At 42.6% G+C, this 26,209-nt stretch overlaps 1 protein-coding gene across 1 annotated transcript in view; it reads right to left on the minus strand.

Annotated features, from left to right (window-relative positions):
- LOC124606508 (uncharacterized protein PB18E9.04c-like) overlaps positions 1-26,209 on the minus strand; it is a 128,340-nt gene that overhangs the window by 98,432 nt on the left and 3,699 nt on the right. Inside the window, exons 2-3 of the mRNA XM_047138492.1 lie at positions 24,199-24,420; positions 4,825-5,550 (exon numbers count right to left, since the gene is read on the minus strand). Of these exons, the coding sequence (XP_046994448.1) occupies positions 4,825-5,550; positions 24,199-24,420 (948 nt within the window). The remainder of the gene's footprint in view (positions 1-4,824; positions 5,551-24,198; positions 24,421-26,209) is intronic.

Consider the following 26,209-nt stretch of genomic DNA (forward strand, 5'->3'; position numbering starts at 1 on the left):
CTTCACAAGTTAGCAGCAAACAGCTCCTGGGACGTGAACAGGGACACCACCAAAATAGATAGTGTTTGCTGATAAGCTACTTGGAGCTGCGGCTGGTTGTGTGTCGGTGCCAACAGGAGCTCCACCGAAAGTGACTGCGTTTGAGTACAGGCTGAAAGACTCAGCGCGATTATGTAGTACAGTGGGAGAGGGGACGACATCTGCGGACTGGAGGAGCGGCAGCGGCGCAGGTCCGGGCTCGGCGCTAGAAGCTTGGTCTACAGCGGCGACGGCATCTGAGATGGAGGCTTCAGCCATATTACTCTCTCTGTCGGATGCCGGAGACTGTGCAGACATTACAGTTTACATTAGTTGCTGGGGTTTGGTCAATTACACTACTGGCCATTAAAATTGCTACACCAAGAAGAAATGCAGATGATAAACGGGTATTCATTGGACAAATATATTATACTACAACTGACATGTGATTACATTTTCACGCAATTTGGGTGCATAAATCCTGAGAAATCAGTACCCAGAACAACCACCCCTGGCCGTAATAACGGCCTTGCTACGCCTGGATATTGAATCAAACAGAGCTTGGATGGCGTGTACAGGTACAGCTGCCCATGCAGCTTCAACAACACGATACCACAGTTCATCAAGAGTAATGACTGGCATATTGTGACGAGCCAGTTGCTTGGCCACCACTGACCAGACGTTTTCAATTAGTGAGAGATCTGGAGAATGTGCTGGCCACGGCAGCAGTCGAACATTTTCTGTATCCAGTACGGCCCGTACAGGACCTGCAGCATGCGGTCGTGCATTACCTGCTGAAATGTAGGGTTACGCAGGGATGGAAAGAAGGGTAGAGCCACGGGTCGTAACACATCTGAAATGTAACGTCCACTGTTCAAAGTGCCGTCAATGCGAACAAGAGGTGACCGAGACGCGTAACCAATGGCACCCCCTACCATCACGCAGGGTGATACACCAGTATGGCGATGACGAATACACGCTTCCAGTGTGCGTTCACCGCGATGTCACCAAACACGATTCCGACCGTCATGGTGCTGTAAACAGAACCTGGATTCATCCGAAAAAATGACGTTTTGCCATTCGTGCACCCAGGTTCGTCGTTGAGTACACCATCGCAGGGTCTCCTGTCTGTGATGCAGCGTCAAGGATAACCGCAGCCATGGTCTCCGAGCTGATAGTCCATGCTCTTGCAAACGTCGTCGAACTGTTCGTGCAGATGATTGTTGTCTTGCAAACGTCCCCATCTTTTGACTCAGGGATCGAGACGTGGTTGCACGATCCGTTTCAGCCATGCGGATAAGATGCCTGTCATCTCGACTCCTAGTGATACAAGGCCGTTGGAATCCAGCACGGCGTTCCGTATTTCCCTCCCGAACCCACCGATTCCATATTCTGCTAACAGTCGTTGGATCTCGACCAACGCGAGCAGCAATGTCGCGATACAATAAACCGCAATTGCGATAGGCTACAATCCGACCTTTACCAAAGTCGGAAACGTGATGGTACGCATTTCTCCTCCTTAAACGAGGCATCACAACAACGTTTCTCCAGGCAACGCCGGTCAACTGCTGTTCGTGTATGGGAAATCGGTTGGAAACTTTCCTCATGTCAGCACGTTGTAGGTGTCGCCACCGGCGCCAACCTTGTGTGAATGCTCTGAAAAGCTACTCATTTGCATATCATAGCATCTTCTTCCTGTCGGTTAAATTTCGCGTCTGTAGCACGTCATCTTCGTGGTCTAGTAATGATAATGGCCAATAGTGTATCAGCTAAGGAAATGAGTATATAGAATAAGAGCTGTGCGGCAAATCGGTGATGCACATTACAATCGGCAGTAAGGCAAGTAATAGTGACCGTCACACCATCAATAAAAACATTTCTCCTCCTGAAGCTGGCATCCATCGCATTTTAACAGCGCTTATGGAGAGGACCAATTAATTTTTTTATTCAGTGTAGAATATCATAGTACTCTCCGCCCCCGGTAGCTGAGTGGTCAGCTCGACAGAAAATCAATCCAAACGGCCCGGGTTGGTTCCCGGCTGGGTCGGAGATTTTCTCCGCTCAGGGACTGGGTGTTGTGTTGTCCGAATAATCATCATTTCATCCCCATTGACGCGCAAGTCGCCGAAGTGACGCCAATTCGAAATACTTGCACCCGACGAACGGTCTACCCGACGGGAGGCCCTAGTTACACGACATTGATATTTATTTATCATAGTACTCTCCTATTTCGAATCGGTCTGTCACTTAAAGGCAGCCATATCTATGTTTTTTCCAGTGTGAAAGTTACCTTGTCTGTTCTCGTACGATTGTTGAAACATTCAAATTGTACGTTTAGTATTCTTATACGGTTTTGTACTTCAGGTTCTAAGCTAACTGCGCCTGCCACGTATTTTGCGGAATAACGACAGATTTTTCGGCTCTAGAAGACCGACCTAACACATGCGTACTGACAAAGACGGGTGTTGACTGAACGTTGACAGCATGAACTACATAAAAGTGGTATGCCTTCTGCGTATTTTTCGAGTGTAATTTTTAAAAATCGTCAGGCTAAATAGATATATTACTATTAAAGTTATTAATTACTCAGAAAAATAAAAAATACGACAAACAGATTTGTAATATCGTCTCTGGACGGGCAGAAAACTTATCATTAAATGAATAAAAACTTTATGAAGCTTTTGACCGAGCCACCAATTTAAAACCAACAAAATGATGCGAATCGACTTGAGACACAGACGCTTGCAACATACACGCTTTGGAGAACGAAATGATCAGCGTTCTTACCATCTGAATTGTCCCGGCAGTGACCTTATGCGATTCTGGACAAAATGGGTTAGCCTAATCCGGATGACGCGATAGCGTTTCCACCCAGCGCCCTGCTCAGTTCTGATCCCGTACCTCAGCATTGCCCCAACTCATTCCCTATTAGCTTTTCGGATCTCGTGCAATAAAGGGGGCAAGGTAAAACGTGTAACTATGAAACTCGTGTGCTTTGTAGTTAACACTAAATCATGATTCAAAATTTCTATTGATTATGTCTGTACCTGACCACTGGACTTAATTTCAGCCAAATTTAAACATTTGTGTGACCTTTCATGGTTATCCTCTGCGTTCTGTTGCCATCTTAAAACTACGTGCTGCGCCGCAACTCGAAATCAGAATGAGTCCTTTCATGGACATCGCTGGTAAAATCTGAGGACGTATCACAACTGGATTTAAAAGTTCGCTCTATTCCTTCCTACATCTTAGTGAAGCAGTAACGCACCTATATCGTTGCTGGTCTGCCAGAGGTGAATCCAACACAGAATGTTTTCAAGATGCAACGGTTTTTACAAGTAAATAGATAAACAAATGAGTTTTTTGTTAAAAAGATAGTCTATTTCAAAAAAGGTAAGACATGGAGAAAATAAAACCACTTGAAATAATTGGCAGTTAACGATAGATTGGTACACTATGTGATCAAAAGTATCCCGACACCCTCAAAAACATACGTTTTTCATATTAGGTGCACTGTGCTACCACCTTCTGCCAGGTACTCCGTGTCAGCGACCTCAGTAGTCATTAGACATCGTGAGAGAGCAGAATGGGGCGCTCCGCAGAACTCACGGACTTCGAACGTGGTCAGACGACTGTGTGTCACTTCTGTCATACGTCTGTATGCGAGATTTCCACACTCCTAAACATCCCTAGGTTCACTGTTCCCGGTGTGATAGTGAAGTGGAAACGTAAAGGGACATGTACAGCACAAAAGCGTACAGCTCGATCCCGTCTGTTGACTGAGAGAGACTGCCGATAGTTGAAGAGGAGCGTAATGTGTAATAGGTAGACATCTATCCACACCATCACACAGGAATTTCAAACTGCATCAGGATCCACTGCAAGTACTATGACAGTTAGTTGGGAGGTGAGAAAACTTGAATTTCATGGTGGAGCGGCTGCTCATTAGCCACACATCACGCCGGTAAATGCCAAACTACGCCTCGCATGGTGTAAGGAACGTAAACATTGGATGATTGAACAGTGGAGAAACGTTGTGTTGAAAGACGAATCACGGTACACACTGTGGCGATATGATGTCAGAGTGTGGGTATGGCGAATGCCCGGAGAACATCATGTGCCAGCGTGTGTGGCGCCAACAGTAAAATTCGGAGGTGGTGGTGTTATGGTGTGGTCTTGCTCTTCATGGAGAGGGCTTGCACTCCTTGTTGTTTTGAGTGGCACTATCACAGCACAGGCCTACATTGATCTTTTAAGCACCTTCTTGTTTCACGCCGTTGCAGAGCAATTCGGGGATGGCGACTACATCTTTTGACACGACCCAGGACCTGTTCATAACGCACAGCCTGTGGCGAAGTGGGTACACAACGATAACATCCCTGTAATGGACTGGTCTGCATAGAGTCCTGATCTGAAACCTATAGGACACCTTTGCGATGCTTTGGAACGACAACTTCGTGCCAGGCCTCGCTGACAGACACCGATACCTGTCCTCAGTGCAGCACTCGGTGAATAATGGGCTGCCATTCTCCAAGAAACCTTCCAGCACCTCATTGAACATATGCTTGCGAGAGTGGAAGCTGTCATCGAGGCTAAGAGCGGCCAACGCCATACTGAATTGCAGCATTACCGATGGAGGGCGTTACGAACATGTAAGTCATTTTCAGCCAGGTGTCCGGATACTTTTGATCACATGATGTATTTCTTCCCAATCGACCATAAAAAAGTCTTAGATACTGAAACGCTGATGTTACCGACACAGCGTTCCATGTAAGAGTCAGTTTATACTGAGATTACATATCGTACCTTACTAAGATCGTTGACTGAGGAATATTCGGGAGCGAATGCATACACGGGATGCCGACCAGTCACAAGAGAACCTTGGGCAGTGTTCATCACGTTGCCAAAGGAGGCGCCAGCAGTCGACATACTGGTGACTGGGTCTGTTGTTGGGAAACCCTGCTGGGGTCTCGTACCAACAGAACTGAGAGGAAAGTACGGGGAGGGGAAGCCAGCACTGAAAGGGAAGCAGAGTACAGTTGTGCCAAAAGTAAAACACACGTCCTCGCCTATGGGAAGACTGCTAGGTACGGGGTAGAAGGGAAAGTGGGAACTCTTGAAGATACTTGAAGGGTAGTACAAGCTCGGAAAGATGGGCAGGTTATTAGATAGAAAGTTGACGAGGGGTAAGGATCCAGGTGACACAACTGTGGGCTTGTCGAGTACTTGGACGGTACTGGAAGTATCCATGTTCTTAGGGGTTGCTGGCGCCAGGGAGACAGGAAGTGCCGTGGATGTCTCTGGGTTAGCAGGAAAGGGTGGCACCTGAACTGAGACTGTGGGTTTTCCTGCTGGAGGAAGCTCTGGACTAGATGGTGTGGTGGGCTCATTTTGTCTGCCTGCAGCAGGTTTCTCTCCTGGGTCTGCAACTCCAGACGTCTTCTCCTTTGTCACGCACGGCGTCGGACTGGGCACTCCATCATAGACCCCAGGTCTGGCGGCAGCAACTACCAACACTGCCAGCAGGATCATCTGTCAACAAAAGGTTACTATTAATTTCACAAGTTGCGATGAAACGTACATGCACACTTCCGTCTCTCGTAATTGTGTGAACAGGAGCCACCTACTAATCCACAGTGAGCCATATTTCCTTCTAGTATGAGCAAGAGGCATTACTCGTCTTTGGTACCACTTGCCAATAATGTTGACTGAATTCATTCGGTAGATACGTACACACAGGCAAACGCTACATACTCGCCCACACGTTGTCAAATATGCAGCCCTGTTTTAACTGGTAGCCCTTATTCTAACATCATACAAACGTTTTTCTACTGACAGATTCACCACGTTTAAAAGTGCACCACTCTTTATTTTCTCTTTCTCACCTACAACATCTACTTCATTTACTAACTTAGCTATGATTTCAGTATTTTAAACATAGCTGCACAACAGCAACGGTTCCACGTAATAAAATTATAAACAGCCGACCAGTTGCAATGGATAAAGAATTCTTTACCTAGGTTTCAACAAATTTAAATTTGTCTTCTTCAGAAGGTGCCAATTTTACATTAGTAAGGACTAATGTACCATCGCCGTTTTTACAAATGTCGGCATAGATCCATTTGCCAAAATTAAAATATAGCCCTAGGAATAGTGTTTGTCACGTAAATATAAATTAGTACATGGATGTTGCAGCCCTATTTCTAGGACTATATTTTAATTTTGACAAATGGATCTATGCCGACATTTGTAAAAACGGCAATGGTACATTGGTCCTTACTAATGTAAAATTGCCACCTTCTGAAGAAGACAAATTTAAATTTGTTGAAACCTAGGTAAAGAATTCTTTATCCATTGCAACTGGTCGGCTGTTTATGATTTTATTATTTAGCTATGATTCCTCTTGCTTCCTTATAGTTCTTAATCTTACTATACCATATCGGAAATGTGAATGTATCTCTACTACAGTGTGAAAAATCAAGCAGTTAACTGTGATGTATCATTTCCGTCGCTTCTTGTACCTGTAATAATATAATCAGACTATAGATGCGTTTAGATGTTTCTTGAATTTTGTTATTACATTAGAATTGGACCAATCAAAAGAGCAGTATTAGGGAGGTTTTCTAAACCATCCTTCACTAATACGAATGCAGCAAGACGTTATGAACGGAGGAAGCCACCCACGTAATAACAGAGGAACTGAGAATATTAAACAGCGTTTATAAGTAAACTCAGTTATAAAAAGTGAGGTTTAGGCCAATAATTAGCAACTTTCTCTTTCGTCAGTTGAACAAGTGGAAACAGTTCTGAAATCAGTACATTATCGAAAAATGGGTTTAATAAAACAGTATGCACAGTATCATATTAAAAATGCATTGATCAAGCGTACCCCAAAGTCGAGTTAAACGAAAGAGAAGAAAATATTATGCTTTTATGAAATATATGCCAGACGTGGGATAGCTAAAGTGCATGATGGGACGCTTTCGTCTATCCTTCTCCTATTTTCTGGACAGCAATGCAATTCAAAACAAAAAATGCATAGGAAAAAAAGGAAAAGAAGGATGCTAAAAGTTGGAACCAAGCTGCTACTCGAACTAAAATTGGTAAATGACTTATTGATGCCACCATGTAATTACACAGCTGAAATGCAAGTATTCCCCAACTGTGGAAGGCACTTACCAGGGTCCTCATGTCTGCTGCTGAAGAATAATGACGCTGTTCTGTGTCGTTGATCTGAGGGCTTAAGTAGTCGTGGACGATGTTGTCGCACTGCCCGGAAGATTATCTCTCACGTTCCGGGCGCCTCTTTATCAAGTTCACAGTCAGATCCAAGTGGTCTGCAGTTTTAGCACATGAACTGATAAGTTATGTTTCCGCTTGCTCGTATGGCAGGTGTCTGCACGCATAAGTGATAGGAGTCTGACTTCGTGCTTTCCATATACCTGCTGACTTTGTCGCATACACTGATTAACCAGCACATTATGGCCACCGATACAGTATCGGTGTAAACACATCTAGGCGGTAGCAGTGTCACCTGGCGAGGAATGACTGTTAGTCAGACACAAGCACGTTGCATGTACTATCAGTGAGCGTGATGTCCGTGTGTAGAATGAGGAAGGCGCGCGATCTATCTGATGCTGACCGAGGGCAGACTGTGATGGCTCGGAGGATCGGCACGATCATTTCGGAAACTGCAGAACCTGCCGAGTGTGCGAGGAGTGCAATGGTGAGCGTCTTCAACTGGCGAAGCCAAGATGAAACCACGTAAAGACGTCGGGGCGGCCAAATGTAGGGTTGGGTTGGGGTGTTTGGGGGGGGAGACCAGACAGCGAGGTCATCGGTCTCATCGGATTAGGGAAGGACGGGGAATGAAGTCGGCCGTGACCTTTCAAAGGAACCTTCCCGGCATATGCCTGGAGCGATTTAGGGAAATCACGGAAAACCTAAATCAGGATGGCCGGACGCGGGATTGAACCGTCGTCCTCCCGAATGCGAGTCCAGTGTGCAAGCCCCTGCGCCACCTCTCTCGGTCCCAACGTAGGACTGGTAAAGCAAGACAGTCGGCAAACTGTCCCGGAACTAGCATCAGACTGTAATGCCGAGCACAGTGCAAGTGTGTCTGAACACACAGAGCACAGAACGCTCCTAACGATGGGCCTCCACAGCCAACGACCCATGCATGTGCCGATGTTAATACCACGATGTCAGCAAGTACGACTGAAATGGGCACATGGCCATCGGCACTGGCGCAATGGCAGAACGTTGCACGGTCTGATGAATCCCGGTACCTCCTTCGTCATGGCGATGGGAGGGCGAGAGTCAGTCTTCTTCCAGAGGAACAGCTAATTGATACCTGTATTGCGGGACGGAGACAAGCCGGCTTCGGCCCCATTTTGCTCTGGGCAACATTCGTGCGGCCATCCGTGGGTCCAGTGGAGCTCGTGCAAGGCACCATGATGGCCAAGGGATATTGTGAACTTGTTGTAGACCACGTACACCCCTTCATGACGATCATGCTTCCCCACGGAAATGGCATTTTCCAACAACATAATGCGCCATGTCACAAGGCCAAAAGTGTGATGGAGTGGTTCGACGAACACAGTGACGAGTTTCACTTGATGTGCTGGCCTCATAACTCAGCAGATCCTAACCCGATCGGACATATCTGGGATGTGTTTGAACCTGGCGTCAGAGCTTGTTGGCCCCCCTCCCGGAATTTACAAGTATTTGGTGACTTTTGTATGCAGGTGGGGTGCCAACTCCCTACAGTGCCTACCAAGGGCTCATTACTGCCGGCCGGAGTGGCCGAGCGGTTCTAGGCGCTACAGTCTAGAACTGCGCGACCGCTATGGTAGCAGGTTCGAATCCTGCCACGGGCATGGATGTGTGTGATGTCCTTAGTTTAGTTAGGTTTAAGTAGTTCTAAGTTCAAGGGGACTGATGTCCTCAGAATTTAAGTCCCATAGTGCTCAGAGCCATTTGAACCATTTTTGAGCCTCATTACTTCCACGACGCTTCGCCTCTATCAGCTGAGCCCAAGTTGGACATACCGGTTATTACACAGGTGGTCATAGGTTTCTGGCTGATCGGTGTAATCCTCCCCATATTATTCGTTCTCAACTCCATGGACGCCGAAAGCTTTCACAGACAAACTGAAGAGTTTCCTCATGGGTCACTCCTTCTATATTGCTTTGGTGTTCCATGAAAAATTAAACTGACTCTTGTTGCACAGTTGATTCCGTTTACTTAAACTTATGGCTTGACTTTTTTCAGGTTCATAAGCATTTTATTTTTATCTGTTATTACTCTTATGTTGTAGTTTCGTGTACTGACACTTTCCATGACGTTGGAAATTTGGTCCTCAATTTGGTCCTACAGAGCTTGGCGTGTAAATACGAGGGTTATTTGGAAAGTAAGGAACGATAGGTCGCGAAATGGAAACCACAAAGAAAATCAAAACTGTTTTATTAGCAATGGTTAGCTATAACTTCCAGCTACTTAAGTCGCCTATCCGACTTAGACGTTTGTCGTATCGTTGAACCAACTTTCCAATACCCTCTTTATAGAAGGCAGCCGCCAATGCTTTCCGGCAATTCTCTACGCTGGCCTACATCTCGTTGTCTGTGCCAAAATGTTGTCTTCATAACCAGCGGTTCATGTGAGCAGAGATGAAACTGAGAGGGAGACGATTACGGGTTGTATTGTGGGTAATCAAACGTTTCCGACAGAAAACGATGCAGATGCATCTTCATTGCCCCTGCAGAATGTGGATGAGAATTGTCTTGAAGAAGAAAACGCATGACAGTTATGTAATGTTGGCTGCATAGCTTCAGGCGAAATTTTTCACCAGGCCCTCGCACTTGGCGAGAGACACTATTTTTCTAGGTACCTTTACGTGCTCCCTGTGTTCTCACAACCAAAAAAGAGCGACGTAATGCGATCACCGGGCATATTGGAGACACTGCCCAACACACCTGTGTAAAACTTCATCTGATTTTCACTTTGGTTTCCATTTCGTGACCGATCGTTCCTTACTTTCCGAATAACCCTCGTAGATAAATGAAAACAAAATGTGGGAAATTTTAGAAATTTGTGGTGAGTTCCTATGAGACCAAACAACTGAGGTCATTGTTCCCCAGACTTACACGCTACCTAATCTGACTTAAACTAACTTACGCTAGAGAGAACATACACATACTCATGCCAGAGGGAGGACTCGAACCTCCGACGCGGGGAGCCGCGCGTGCCGTGGCAAGGCGCTTCAGACTGCGGGCCTAACCCTCGCGGCTAACAAAACGTGGGAATATTCATCATGAGATTGAAATTCGCGTTTCATACCCATGTTTACTTACAATTAAATCCGATTTTGGATAGGTATCACATTGAGCAAACAGTCTTTACTGGATATGTTTCCCTTTGCACCATGAAGGAGGACATCAAACAGAACACCCCTTCAGAGACCTATAAGACCGTTGCCATGACATTACCGGGTGAGGGGGTGGCTTTCAACTTTTTCCTGGGTGGAGAGGTGGTGTGATTCCGTGGACTGCCGTTTTGTTTCAGGTTCGAAGTGATGGACGCCTGTTTCGTCGCCTGTGACAATGTTAGACAAAAACAGATTTGACTGTCAGCCTTGTAAAGAGCGTGCAATTTCGCACTGGTGGTCCATCACTGCTCTTTATGCTCTGCCGTTGAGAGCTGCGGAGCTCATGGGGCACACACCTTTGAGTACCCCAACTGGTAGACCGCCAGGTTAGCCATGCGATTTAACGCACGGCTTTCAGGACTGAGAATGAGCAGCTGGTCCCCGGCACTAATCCGCCCGGCGGAGTTGGGTTGCGGACCAGTGAGCTGGCCAGTCTGTGCATGGGTTTTAGGCGGTTTTCCATCTTCCTCGGCGAATGCGGGCTGGTTCCCCTTATTCCGCCTCAGACATACTATGAAGGCGATTGCTGGAAAAACAAGTTCTCCACCTACGCATACACCACCATTACTCTACCACGCAAACATAAGGGTTACACTCGTCTGGTGTGAGACATTCCCTCCGGGGGCGGGGGGGGGGGGGGGGGGGGGGGGGTGGGCAGTGGCTCGGTGTGGGGTCGCAGAGGGGTGAAGTGAACTGCAGCAGTCGTTTTGGGGTTGTGGACCACCGCAGCTGCAGCGGGGACGGAGTCTCTCCGCCGTTTCTAGGCCCCCCCGTTAACAACCGATACATATAATACAAACCAGAGCTGGCGGACAACTTGTGTCGGCGCTGCCAGGTCAGACTTCCAGTCGTGCAGCAAGGTGTTTGATTGTGATCCGTTGAACACCTGCAGTGAGGGTGTCCGCACGTTTCTACATTGCAGGAGTGACAGATGTGTGTTGCCGGCTGGCGCGCGGCAAATCGGAAGGGTTTGTGCGACTGTGTATTTGTTCACTGCCAGGTCTCCGTAGACGCTTTGCAAGCGCCTATGAATATCTGCGATTCTCTGGTTTTCCGCCAAAAGAAACTCAATAAGAGATCTCTGCTTGTATCGCAACTCCGTTACAGACACCAGTTTGAAGCCTATGTATAGCGTCGCCACCATGGGAACTTCGTGAAACTACAGGGGCCTTAACGAGAATATTTCACGATATCCCACAACAAATTCCGAATTTTTTCAACCGAAATTGTCCAAATGGTTCAAATGGCTCTAAGCACTATGGGACTTAACATATGAGGTTATCAGTCCCCTAGACCTAGAACTACTTAAACTTAACGAACCTAAAGACACCTCACACATCCATACCCGTGGCAGGATTCGAACCTGAGACCATAGCAGCCGCGTGGTTCCGGACTGAAGTGCCTAGAAACGCTCGGCCACCGCGTCTGGCTTCCGAAATTGTCCGTGAAAAAATGTGTTCCATTGCTTGCTGACCGTCCCATGTACACTCAGTTCACATCCATGGTCCGACAAAAACCAGCATTTATGGATATCATGTTCAGGAACACTCCTCTTTAAGTTAGAAAATTACTTGACTGTGTCTGTTGTATAACCACATTAATTTACAGCGCACCATTTTCTGGATTCTTTTTGAAAAGGAGCTTTCAGCATTATTAGAAGAGATTCTTATGGCTTCAAGTATGGATATTTCGTTCCAGAAATAAGAGGCCGCTGCACATTCTTGTAGTCAGGTCACACACCATCTACGCAAACAATCTGATCATTAAATATTGTGAAGAAATTATGTATAGAAGCACTGTTTCATTTAAAAAGAGAGCATTAAGGTAATAACATTGTAGGAGCAATGGGATCCACATATTCCAAATGACAATAGCCTACCGCACTGCTTGCCGTTGGCTTCTGCCTGACCAATGTCGATGGTTTAAATGACTCTGAGCACTATTGGACTTAACATCAGAGGTCATCAGTCCCCTAGAACATAGAACTACTTAAAACTAACTAACCTAAGGACATCACACACATCCATGCTCGAGGCAGGATTCGAACCTGCGACCGTAGCAGCTTCGCTGTTCCGGAATGAAGCCCCTAGAACCGCTCGGCCACAACGGAAAGCAATGTCGAAGGTTTAAGGAAATCAAATACATCTATACATCCTTATGTTAGTTAGATTAAAGTAGTTCTAAGTTCTAGGGGACTGATGACCTCAGATGATAAGTCCCATAGTGCTCAGAGTTATTTGAACCATTTGAAAACCTTGGTGATGTAAGTGGAGAGCAGGGCGAAAGATTCCACCAAGACATGAAAGAAATGAAAAGAAGATATCAGGGAAGATGGAACGTCAACATGATAGCGGACTACTGCTGAATGATAAAAAGAGATGATCCTCAACGAATCCACAGCCAGAAAAGCAATAAAATCAGCTTTGACATAAAGCGAAAGTGTTATTATAAGGACTTACGAGCTTAAAGAGAAATGGAAGTGTACTGGAAATGTAGTTCAGTACATGATGTATAAATAAAATAAAATTTTATAACGTTGGGAAAAATGTTATAAATTGCTTAAATTTTATTATTATACACAATTTGTGAGAAAACCTGACGCGATAGAAAAAAAGTGGATTGCATTTTTGAAATCAGCGCTGAAAAGTACATAAAAGTCAGTTATCAAATTTCAAACAACTTTCCAAAAATACTTTTTTGCAGACCTGTGTAATGGACAAGTTCCACTGGTCCGGCATCACTTGTTTATCCCATATTTCAACGAAGAGCTGATGGATAAGACTCCTCAGAACCCCCCCCCCCCCCTCCAACCCCCCACCCCGCTACCGTTGATCATCATCTGTGCTGCAATTTTATCATTCCCTGTTTGTATTTACGTTTGCACATTTTGATTGCAGTGTTTATTTTAGGCAGGCCTTGTTGAATTTTATATCAAGTCATGTTTTAAGTAAAGTTTATCTCTTGATTATGAAGCCATATCAATTACCATGAAACAATCTGCAGTCTTCATACGCTGTGTTATCAGTCACAGTAACGAGACATAGTTCCACGCCAGCAGAGGACTACAATGGACATTAATATGATGACGCACTGCTCACAATCCCTTCTAAATGCCCCAGAATAATCCAGCAGGAGAACAGTAAACAGAACAATTCTAGATTAAATTCCACCTATCGTCCGCGACTCTTTCGCAGTGTCAAAGCGTAATCTCATGCTGCTACTTCGCCTGTATATTGAAGACGTCGGTCCACAAGCTTTCAGCCTTGCTCGCCGAGCTTACAACGGGGGTCAGCGGAATTCCTCCATGTCACTTGCAAGAGGCTTCTGCCGAGTCTGACGAGAATACACGGAACTGTAAATCAAACGAATAAATATTAACTTGCTCATCACTTTTGATTAGCGCCGAAAAACACTCTACAAATTCCGCAACTCCATCTTGACAAAGGAGAGGAGACTCCATTCGGCAAGTCTACAATGCTTTAGAATACTTATGGCAATTCCACATATACCTTTTCTGCGGTCGTCTTGACGATGTTTAATGGGGGGAGCACTATTAGTAATCCAAACACTCAGTTCGTTTCTTGTGTTTATGTTTCCTCTCTTGACTTCCCGACACACAGAAATATAAAGGTATAAATCTACATCTACATCTACATGACTACTCGGAAATTCACATTTAAGTGCTTGGCAGAGGGTTCATCGGACCACAATCATACTATCTCTCTACCATTCCACTCCCGAACAGCGCGCGGGAAAAACGAACAACTAAACCTTTCTGTTCGAGCTCTGATTTGTCTTATTTTATTTTGATGATCATTCCTACCTATGTAGGTTGGGCTCAACAAAATATTTTCGCATTCGGAAGAGAAAGTTGGCGACTGAAATTTCGTAAATAGATCTCGCCGCGACGAAAAACGTCTCTGCTTTAATGACTTCCATCCCAACTCGCGTATCATATCTGCCACACTCTCTCCCCTATTACGTGATAATACAAAACGAACTGTCCTTTCTTGCACCGTTTCGATGTCCTCCGTCAGTCCCACCTGGTAAGGATCCCACACCGCGCAGCAATATTCTAACAGAGGGCGAACGAGTGTAGTGTAAGCTGTCTCTTTAGTGGACTTGTTGCATCTTCTAAGTGTCCTGCCAATGAAACGCAACCTTTGGCTCGCCTTCCCCACAGTATTATCTATGTGGTCTTTCCAACTGAAGTTGTTCGTAATTTTAACACCCAGGTACTTAGTTGAATAGACAGCCTTGAGAATTGTACTATTTATCGAGTAATCGAATTCCAACGGATTTCTTTTGGAACTCATGTGGATCACCTCACACTTTTCGTTATTTAGCGTCAAATGCCACCTGCCACACCATACAGCAATCTTTTCTTAATCGCCTTGCAACTGATACCGGTCTTCAAATGACCTTACTAGACGGTAAATTACAGCATCATCTGAGAGATGTTCTTGCTTTGAGAAGTTCAGCAATGGGAAAAGTAAATCTCTGTTTATGTAAACTTATATAGCTTCGAAAACAGCCAGATATATATATATATATATATATATATATATATATATATATATGTGTGTGTGTGTGTGTGTGTGTGTTCCCAGTCCACTACGCAAATTCTTTGTGTAATATGTGGATAATGAGCCGCAACTGTCAGTTAAATCGGCAGCTATGTAGGTATTATAGGCAACCAACCAATTTCTGAATTTCAATCGAGTTATTCAGGCACATTATTTGTTGGTAAGATTTGTCCGTGTCAAGTTCTACTCAGCCGAGTCACAGTAGAAACTTGTATGAGTGTTTAATCCAAGGCCACGGGTTACCGACGGCACTGCTAATGTAGGATATTGGTTACAAGAAGTTGGGGTATGTTACGTAACGTTAGTCTCTTTCTTTGTCTGAGCGGACGACTATCTCAATACTGCGTCTAATTTTCATATAGTCTTACAACCTTTGGGTCCTCGTTTGTGTTTTTCTGCAACTAGTCACATTAAATTATTTTATTTTTAATATAAACATTAAAAGGCGTTTCAATCGTGTTTTGCTCATCATCAGGTGTTTGTACAGAAGGATGTTATTCAAAGCCAAAATATGGCCAGAAATCAGCGCCCAGAGTTGTCTTCTGCTGGAATGGAGTAGTTGTGATTGATGACAGGCCTGTACAGGGTGCCGGTAGTTTTACATCAGCTGTTATGCTGTGATAATCATATGATATGTTGGTTTTTCACTTAGTAATTTGACGTTCCTAGGCTTCATCTGCATCGTTGTTACACTGGTGGAACCGTTTTTCATCATCACCTGTTTTTCATCATAATGGCCAAGCTCCACTGATACGGCATCGCTTGCTTTTCCCTTGTTTCAAGGAACAACGAAGACCCGTCAGAAGTTCACTCGCCCCCCTCCCCCTTCCTTTGATCGTCTCTACTGCAGTGTTACAGTTCCCTGTTTGTCTTCATACGTTTTGGCACCAGATTTTCTTTTAGGCAGATCTTGTTGAACTTTATTTCAAAACATGTTTTAAGTAAACTATATCATCTGATTATGAACCCATATCAATTAATATGACACTATCAGCATCCTACATACGCAGTGTTATCAGTCACAATAACGAGGCCTACTTCCAAGCCAGCAGAGGACAACACAGGACATCGTCCTAGTGACGCACTACTCACACTCTCTACGAATAATTCAGCAGCAGAAATTAGACTAGTTGTATGAGATTTTATCATTAACATCTCTAGTGAAAAACACCTGATGATGGGTAAAATATGTTTGTAACGTGTTGCAATGAGTTAAATTGAAGACAAAATAAACAAATGAGACTGTCAGAAAAAATTAAAAATAATTATCCCACACAGTCACAGTTCCTAAACTTAGCCAACATGCCCACCGTCCACACTGAATACTTGTCCAAATCGAATCTCGACAGGTATTTTGTTGGATCTGGGCCATTCGTCGTTTATAGGGTGCCTAAAGGATGCTGTATTCTCGGAATGCTATACAACTATTCAAACAAATAACATTAGTCGTTTTATTTCTATAAATCAAATTGACAATACCTAACTTGTATTTACAAAGGTGTCGCAAGTATCATACAAACAGTAATATTCTTCGTTATAGACAAAGTTCCTGCAAGTTGCACACGTCACTGATAACTAACGTCCGCGATACTAGTGGTAGTGGTAGTAGCTTTATTCATCTGTAAATCTCTTTTTACGAGGATATAGGACATGTCAAAGAATTTACATGTTTAGACCAATTTAAAATAAGCTAATTTGTATACGTATACTTTTACAGACTTGTAGTTAGTGACAATCAGTAGATTTACTCCTGGTGTACAATCCGTTTTTACAAATAACTTATTAAATAATGTAGTGCCACATTGTTCACTCATATCTCACTATCAGTCACTCCACACACTATACGCACATTCCAGAATACGCACATTGTTTCATAACACTACACTCATTACACACACACACACACACACACACACACACACACACAGACACGCACTCACACACACTGGTGATCTCTGGGCCATTTTCTGTATCGTAACTTCCCATTTTCTATCCTGAAAAACTGAGTCAGTAGCCCTCCATAATAAGTGAGATGTTAAGCTCAGAAAGAGGAAGAGGTGTTAGTATTGAGCAATGCAAGGTCTGGGAGTAAGTTTTTCTAAAAAAGAAAAAAAGAAGGAAAAAACCCTTCAATGTATAAAATGTATTGCATAACTGGTACTTTTTAGCTGCCTTTTTAAATAAGCGTATTATTGCAATATTTTCATCTCTTTTGGAGATTTATTGAACAGTTTTATTCCTTGGTAGATATTGCTGTTTTGAGTTTTATGTTTATTTTTTCTTGGGAAATGAAAGTTGAGTCTAGCTCTTGTTCCATGGTCATGGATAGAACTGTTTGTAGAGTAATTACCAATGTTATTTTTGATGTGTACAACAGTCTTGTAAATGTATTCACACAGTGCAGTTAATATCCCCAATGGTTAGAACAAATCTTTACAGTGAGCTCGACTACCATTTTTGGTTATGATTCTTATATCTCTTTTCTGGATTTTGAAAACTGTGTTCATATTTTGTCATTTGTTCCCCAAAAAAGAATGCCATACCTAAGAATTGAGTGTACATATGAATAGTACGTAACTAAAAGCCATTGCATGTTACACACTGATGATAGGATTCTAAGGGCATAACATGCTGATGACATTCTGTTTTCAAGTACCTTTGTGTGTTCACACCACTTCAACTGAGAATCAATATTCATTCCTAGAACTTTTGTATTTGTTACACAGCCCATAGAGGTGCCATCTACAATTAATTTAACATTGTCAGTTTCCATCTTCAAACTGAAATTCATGGCATTAGTTCTCTTTATGTTCAATGTCTCTTTATTGCTTATTGACCAACCGTAAACTTCCTTGAGAGCTTCATTTGATTTCTCTGCAAGGAGTTCTCTTGTTTTCTCAGTGAATATAATATTGCAGTCATCAGCGAAGAGAATTTTTTCACCATAAGTAACACTACTGCGAAAGTTATCGATGTATGTGTATCAGGAACAGTATTCGTCCTAATATGCTACCTTGCGGAACCCCTATATTAATGTATATAAGAGTTTTACTAAGTGTTTGGATCTATTCGAAGTATGTGTTATCTCTACTCTTCGCACCCTATCTGCTAGGTATGATTGAAACCAGTCATTAGCTACCCCTCTTATTCCAAATGCTTATAATTTATTTAACAAGAATCTTGTGCTCAGCTGTATCAGAGGCCTCAGAAAGATCCAAAATATGCTTGTGACACATTCATCTTTGCCAAGAGAATCAAGTACAACCTTTGTGAATTCTGATATGGCTGACTCCGTATTTTTGCCACTTTGGATACCAAATTGTGATTTGCTTAAAATATTGTATTTATTCAGGTAATTCATTAATCTGTCTTTCATAATTGCTTCTATTGTTTTTGAGAATGGTGACAGCATGGAAATGGGCCAGTAATTTTCTTTGTCTTCTGCGTTTCGTTTCTTAGGCAAAGCTACAACTATTGCCTGTTTTAACTGCTCTGGAAATATCCCTGATGTGAAGGATTCATTTATCATATTTGTTAAGGGGCCTTGTATAATCTCTAACCATTGTTTCAGTACACACACTGGTACTTCATCTAAGACTACTGACATTTTATTTTTTAGTTTTTGAACAGTTTTATTGACTTCATTCTCTGTGGTTGGAAGCAACATCACTGTATTTAGTGCAACATATTTACAAGTGTTACATTGTTTCGGGGAATTTTTGCTATAACTTCTCTGCAATACTTGATAAATGCGCATTTACATAGTTTGCCAAGTGTTGTGGATCATTTATTACCTACCCCTCTCCCTTAGCAGTATGTTATTCTGCTTTTCTTTGCCTCTCCCTGTTTCCATTTTAAAACATCCCGGACTGCTTTGCATTTATTCTCTGGATGGTATATTATTTTGTCATTAAATGACTTTTTTGCAGCAATCACCACATTCCTAGAGATATTTCTGTATCTATGATAGAAATTTAAGATTTCTGGATCACTGCGGTTTTTTGTCGAGGAACTGAGGTATTTAAGTGTTTCAAAGGACTTCTTTATACCTGCTGTTATCCATCTGTTTTTGTGCGATGTTGATACGGACATGCATACTTTTGGAAATGCCTTTTCAAAGTTCAATTTAAATAATCTGGATAATTTAGAGGATTTCATATCCGCATTGGTTTCCTTATACACTTCATCCCAGATTAGCTTTGCTAGTACCTTTGAAAAACCTTTTACAGTGATTTCTGATAGATGTCGTTTGTAGGCTTTTAGTGCCGATCTGAGCTGTCAAGGCTGGCAGGAGCGGCACTTGTGTTAACTTGTTGCAGGGGGCGCTCCTGGCGCGGCTCGGTCCTTGTCAGCGGCTATTGGCTGACGTTTCCTTACTGGCTTCTCCGGTCTTCCGTTCTTCATCTTCGTTCCGGCGCTTGTGGTTACTCCAGAACATACATGGACGGCTTAACAAAGTTATTTCCATGTTTTATGGTGTCATTATGTTTCCCATGTAAGAGGACATCCTAGCCAATTACCGGTAGGTATGTGATTCGTAAGCTGCCAAAATTACCGGTGTAAGTTTTGTGGTTAGATAGGCATCTCTTGCGAAGTACTTCCGATAAAACCTACGGTGCTATCAATTGATCGTTCAAGCTACTGTGAACTTTATAGCACCCTCTTACTTTTCGATGCAGTTTATTTTATTGCGTTCTATTCCTTCGGCCGTAGTAGCTCGAATAACTTATCAGTTTAACATTTTAATCAGATTTTAATCACGATTTCATAGTTCGTTAATGCCCACTGCCCGCGTGTACTAAGCGTAATGATATAAGTTGCACTCCGTTATCTGGTCATTTCACAACATATTAATTAAAACAGTGCAGCTGGAGACTGATTAGTACGACCGAAGTACAGAATTTCGGACTTGCCACTCCTAAGATTACGATACTTTCTCTCATGTAGCGCGCTACGTGGAATCTACTCCTTATTTCGCTTTCAATTTCTAAGGCAGATGCAGAACGTAGATCAGTTCTGCAGAGACTGTCTAGCGCCAGTAGCCATTGACTGAACGCGTTATTTAATCTAAGTACTGTTTTTAGTGAGATGTGGTGCGGAAACAATTCACATACAAACTTCACCGACTGGTAAATCTGGTGTCTATTTTAAGTAATTTAAGGTGTCTCTTTCCGGTAATATGGGACCAAGGATGGATTCGTAAGCTGCCCAAATTACCCATGTAAGTTTTGTGGTTAGATAGGCATCTCTTGCGAAGTACTTGCGATAAAACCTACGTCCATGAAGGCTACGGTGGGACATATTTTTTCACTGGAACTAATCGTAGAGGCAGCTGTCAGTATCGTGCTCGAAATTGCAATGGTCACTCTGACACTAATGCCATACATTTGATGCTCGGTTTATTACTCTGCTCCCTTGCTAATAGAGTAGTGTGTGTGACAAATAAACCGAAGACGTTCATTAAGAGCAACTACGTACAAGATCCCCACCGCATGAATTGCTGCAACCACACTAAGTGCTCTCGCACTAGTGTGGCTGGTCGTAAACAAGTGTTTACATCCTGCCACCTTGAAGAAGGTTGGTTCTTATTGTCAAAAATTTAAATGCTACGTAAGATTAAGAGAAAACTGCGGCAGTGTTATGTAAAATATATGCATTCCATTACATCCCACGTCAGGCCTAAACCGTTAGTCGGCGATGCAAATTGTGTATTACCCTACAAGAAACTGAATATCAGTAAACGATAACATTCTTTAATGTACTGAAACTAACAAATTTCATTAATACGGCTCTAGAAGCAAATCGTTGACATATAGTAATAAGCTGTGCCCAGTGTGATGTGTGAACAGACAGCTTCTACTGTGATTTTACTTCTCATAAGTATACTTACTCATTTTTGTCCACTATGGCGCATGTATGTATGCATTATGTCCTGAGTAAGATATCATTTTGTTCTCCTAATCTGAATGGCTGTTTATGTTGCACACACATTGACCACTTAGAATGTCGAGACATCAATTACACATTCTATTACAAAAAACTGTAAAAAGGATAAACTTGGATCTTACAAATGTATATTAACAGTTAGTCCAAATGTTAAGTTACATGTATAGCATGCTGCCTGAGCGTGCTGCAGTCATAGCAGAGATACCTACTAGCGAGAACCTCCGGCTCACCAAAAGATATACCACTCTGGTCGAGAAAAGGGGCAGGCATGGTTATTAAAACGACTCCAAACCATTAAAAGACACTCCTCTTTCAGTAAAAAAATGTTCTATGTCAGTTTTTATAGTCAATAGATATTCAGAGCCAGCCACTGGAATTAGGTGAGGTTTAACATTTTACACGTCTATGTTAATACACAGGAAGACAGTAAAACATGCGTGTTCTAATACCCATGACACATAGCGGAGTTTGAGTGTATTTCGCAGAACACTACGTAGAGTCATATTGGGATATTTTTTTATGATTGGCCTTACGTGGAGAAACGCCTATTTTGTTTGATGCGTAGGTTGATGGTGGCAATGACAGTTTAGACTAGCATTTATTTCTCAACTTTTTTAATATGACTAACTATATTAATTTGGAAATATTTCAGACGAACTGGGATAATTACATATTTTTTTACTCAAAACCACGCCAACTACTATACACGTTTACATTAAAGATATAACTCGCCTGATGCAGCATCACTTGTTTGGCATTTGTATTTAGAACAACTGAAATCTCTTGTCCGCTTTGCAATGTTAAAGTCAGCCTAATAACATGAAAGTGTTAATGACATTTAAATGACAATAGCGTGAAGGGACATCTTTAAAAAAAAAGATGAAAAAAAGAAGGTTTAAGATAAAGATTGCAGGTTTCATTACATGCTCTTGCAATGAGGTAGTAATTCCTACGCACCACCTTTTACACATTACAGTAATAAAAATTCTTCTACAGAATAGACGTAGTTGTCAAGAAGAAACTTTCTGCACTATATCGAAGCTCAGTCTATTCGACCGTGGGCAAAATGTTGGTGATCGTGTGCTGGATGTATCCGCAGTCAAGATAGCGATAGTTTTTGGTGTTTCAAGAGGCATCGTATTGAAGATTTATACAGAATACCGGGAAATTGGAAAAACATGTCCACTAAGTCATAGCGTGGATGAAATATGTATGTTCAGTGATCTTGACACACGCTCTTTGAAGAAGATAGTGACGGAAAGGAAGGGGAGCTGAAAAAACTGCAGAACTCAATGTTGCAGTCTGGAGCCCAGTCAGCACCAAAACTAAACGAAGGAAGCTCAACAAGCAGGAAATTCCAAGGAGAGCTGCAGCTCCAAAACCGCTAAACGGTAACTTATAAATCCGTAAAATGGATACATGGTGCCAAAGATATAAAAGTTCGAGGGTGGAGCAATGGAATCATTTGATCGGATGAGTTTTGCCTTCCACCGTTTCAAGGTTCTCTTGGGCAACCATATCATGGCATTCTAAGGGCCCCGCAGTTACTCTGCAGAAGTCACATTACCGCCAAGGATTATGTCACCCTTTTGGCTCATCAGGTCTAGCCCATGGTTCGGTGTTCGTTCCCCAATGGTGATGCTGTGTTCTACGAAGACATGGACCATGTTCATCCAGGGCTGCTTTTTTGAACACGAGGATGATTTATCGCACCTCTCCTGGCCACCACAATGACAAGATTTCAATAGTGTTCGCCTTTAAGGTTTATTTTGCAGAGGAGAGAGTGTGATCGCTATCGATCTCCATCAGCGTTACCTGAAATGCTCACGGTTTAAGAGGACCAGCGTTTCGTGTAATAACGGAAAACATAAGTCATGATGGTCTGATGTGTTTTTAAACGCTGTCCTCCAGAACACTGTACCACTGAGCTACCACTGAAGTACCTCGCTCGGCACTGCAAAAGAAAATTTTTGATTTTAATTGTGAGACGTTTATTGTGACAGTTATCATACCTTTGTGTCACTGATAGCACCATTTTGAATTGCAACTGTATATTAATGTCGTTGATTTCGTATAAGAGTTTCCCTTATACGGAAAATTTAGTAATTTCTTGTCATTTGGCGTTTACTCATTTTAGCTGTAGTATCTGACGGTTAATTTATGGTAAAATATGGTACGTAACGAATTAAACCAGGTAGGAGTGCTAAGCAAACGAAAAGTGGAAAAAACTGTACAGAATTAGTCTAGCTGGTATATAGGATTATATGTTCACTCATTGCTACAATATATTCTATGAACATAAGAATTTCATCTTCCTTCAAAAGCTTCAGTCTCACTTTTTTTTTCTTGATGCTGTAGTGGAGTTGGTTCTGTTTTTTTGACCTTCCATTATAGACTTCTGTTTAGTCTTATCGCTCCAAAGAAAATTTTCCTTGCTTGAGGTTCATACAATTATATACTGTCATGTGATTGCCTAATAAATAAACAATAAATTAAAAACTAGTTTATATTCCAATCATATATGCAAAAATATGTAACTGAAACTCCATTGTCAAAGAAGAAAACGGTTTTATTTGATACAGTACGTTCAAAAGTTATGGGTAAATAATACATTGATCCTTCCAGTTTTTATACATTTTATCGTTGAGACAATCGACTGGGTTTTCAGCTAGCAACAAGAGTTGTCAGCTAGCAGCAAGTAGCTTCAGGAACAGGTACCGGGTCACCAGCAACGTCGATCTTGTTTGGTGTTGAGCTGCCTGCTGCTGCAGTCATTTGGAAGAGAAAGTGGTCCGGTGAGATGCCAACAGCAGGCATACTAGTAGCTGGCATGAGTACTGGAAGACCATTTTGGGGCCTCTTCATGGCAGCAACAAGAGGAGAGTACAAGGAGGGGACGCCAGCGTTAGAAGGTAAGCAGCGGACCGTTGTACCAAGTGGAAAACATACGTATCCTGTGCTGATTGGAACATTGTTAGGTACAGTGTAGAAGGGGTAGTGGGAATTCTGGACATAACTACATGGGTAAGAAATGCTTGGGAAGAGAGGTGGGTTACTGGCTGGGAAGTGGCCGTGGAGTATGGATTCGGGTGAGGCAGGCATGTGGCTGTCGACTATGTGAGTCGTACTGGTGGTAGCAGTGTCCCTAGGGGTGGGTGGCGTTTGGGAGACGGGGACTGGGGAGGACGTCTGAGAGTCAACAGGGATGGGAGGTACACTGACTGTTTTGAGGTCAGCCATGTCTGGCACTTTGGGTTTTCCTTGTGGAGGCACTTCTGGATCAACTGGAACACCGGGCTCATTTGGTCTGCTTGCAGCGACTTTGTCCTCCAATATTCCAACTCTGGAGGTCTTTGCCTTTGTCACGCACGGCTTCGATGTGGTCTTAACGTCGAGGATATCAGGCCTGGCTGTAACAGCTGCACAAACTGCGAGCAGGATCGTCTGAAAAAAAAACAATATTTATTTTTTTCTACTTTGTAGACTGTATTAAGAACTCATTACTAACGACCACTGATTCGCTCTAAACTGACACTCACATTTACACAGACACACACAAACACACACACACACACACACACACACACACACACAAACAAACACATTGATAAAATCGTTGCCCTGTTGAAACTAGAAACAATATTGTAATAAGGCACTAAACCGTTTTACTGACAACTTTAACACCTAGGAAAGTAAACATTGGGTCATTTCATCTAATTTACCTACGTCATCTCTTTCGATCAAATTAAAAGCACGATACTCCCGTAGAATGTACACAATATCGTGCTTTTCATTTGTAGTTTTATTGTTCTACCAACAAACGACAGAATAATCCGTTAATGTACCTCATTTTATGTTAAAACTATGAAGGCTGTTGTCTTCTGATAGTACTTAAAATGGGAGAATGGCCATCGTAACTGGAAAATAACTTATTCAAATTGATAATGCGGTTTTTCGTTTTTTAGATTTTCGGAATACAAACCCTTAGTTAGGAAACAGTGGCTTCCAAGGATCATTTTGTGTATGTTACAGTCTACTTTGACTATTGTCACATTTAGACATAAACTATTTTGGATTTTTATAACTACATACAAGATGTACCTTGCGTGATGTTCCTCTACATTCGGAACATATAAAAGCAATAATACTCGTACACTATGGATGATGTTAATCGGCAGTATAACTGGAGTGAAAGATTGAATAAACTGCACTGTCTGTTGACTGAATTTAATCAATGGGAAACGAGAAGACCGATATTTTAACCGAATGGTGAGAGGGGTTGTATCTTTGGGAAATCTAGTAGGAGCAATTAGTGTAGAAGGCTACATTTTAGCGTACATGTCCTAATGTCAAAATGCTAAATTCGAAGAAAACATGGACGTCTTCTTTATCTCCCTCTTGTTAGACCATCAGCAAGGATATTTTTTAAGAAAATCTTCACATTTGTATCTCATGGGATTAATTATGAGCTTGGGAGAAATTAGAATTACACCGTTAGTTGATGTATTGGGTTCGACTTCATTTCGTAGCGATTTCCCATAAGTTTTATAAACAAAACAGATACACGTAGCATTGACGTATTCATCAATAATACATTCTCCTTCACTGTTAACTACAGTATGTGAACGTTGAGTTACTTTTCAGTTCCGTATTTTCAGTTCCGTGACTGTAGAAATCAGTTGTTTTTGAGACGAAGAACTCGTCGAGCTATGTGCGGAGCGCATTTTCATCGGGGAAGGTAGTTCCTTGAAGGTTGTTCGATAGACAACGGCACAGGTGGAAATACGACGGTGCAAGATCAGGTGAATTATTTACGTACGGAATGACTTCCTAATTCAACTCCTGTACAGTATATTTTTTCAGTGTAGCGCAATGCAGGAGGGTGTTATTGTGGAGTAGCTTCATTTCACACAGTCGTTGTTCTTGGTCTGCGTCTTCAAGACGCCTCAGTTGTTGACAGGAAATGTCAGCAGTGATGGGTTCACCTTGGGGATGCGGTGAGCTACTGCTGAGTTAGGGCCTAACCTTTCCTTTATGTGCCTTGTTGTTGTTGTTGTGGTCTTCAGTCCTGAGACTGGTTTGATGCAGCTCTCCATGCTACTCTATCCTGTGCAAGCTTTTTCATCTCCCAGTACCTATTGCAACCTACATCCTTCTGAATCTGCTTAGTGTATTCATCTCTTGGTCTCCCTCTACGATTTTTACCCTCCACGCTGCCCTCCAATACTAAATT

Source organism: Schistocerca americana, chromosome 3 (genome assembly GCF_021461395.2).
Source record: "Schistocerca americana isolate TAMUIC-IGC-003095 chromosome 3, iqSchAmer2.1, whole genome shotgun sequence".
NCBI classification, from domain to species: domain Eukaryota; kingdom Metazoa; phylum Arthropoda; class Insecta; order Orthoptera; family Acrididae; genus Schistocerca; species Schistocerca americana.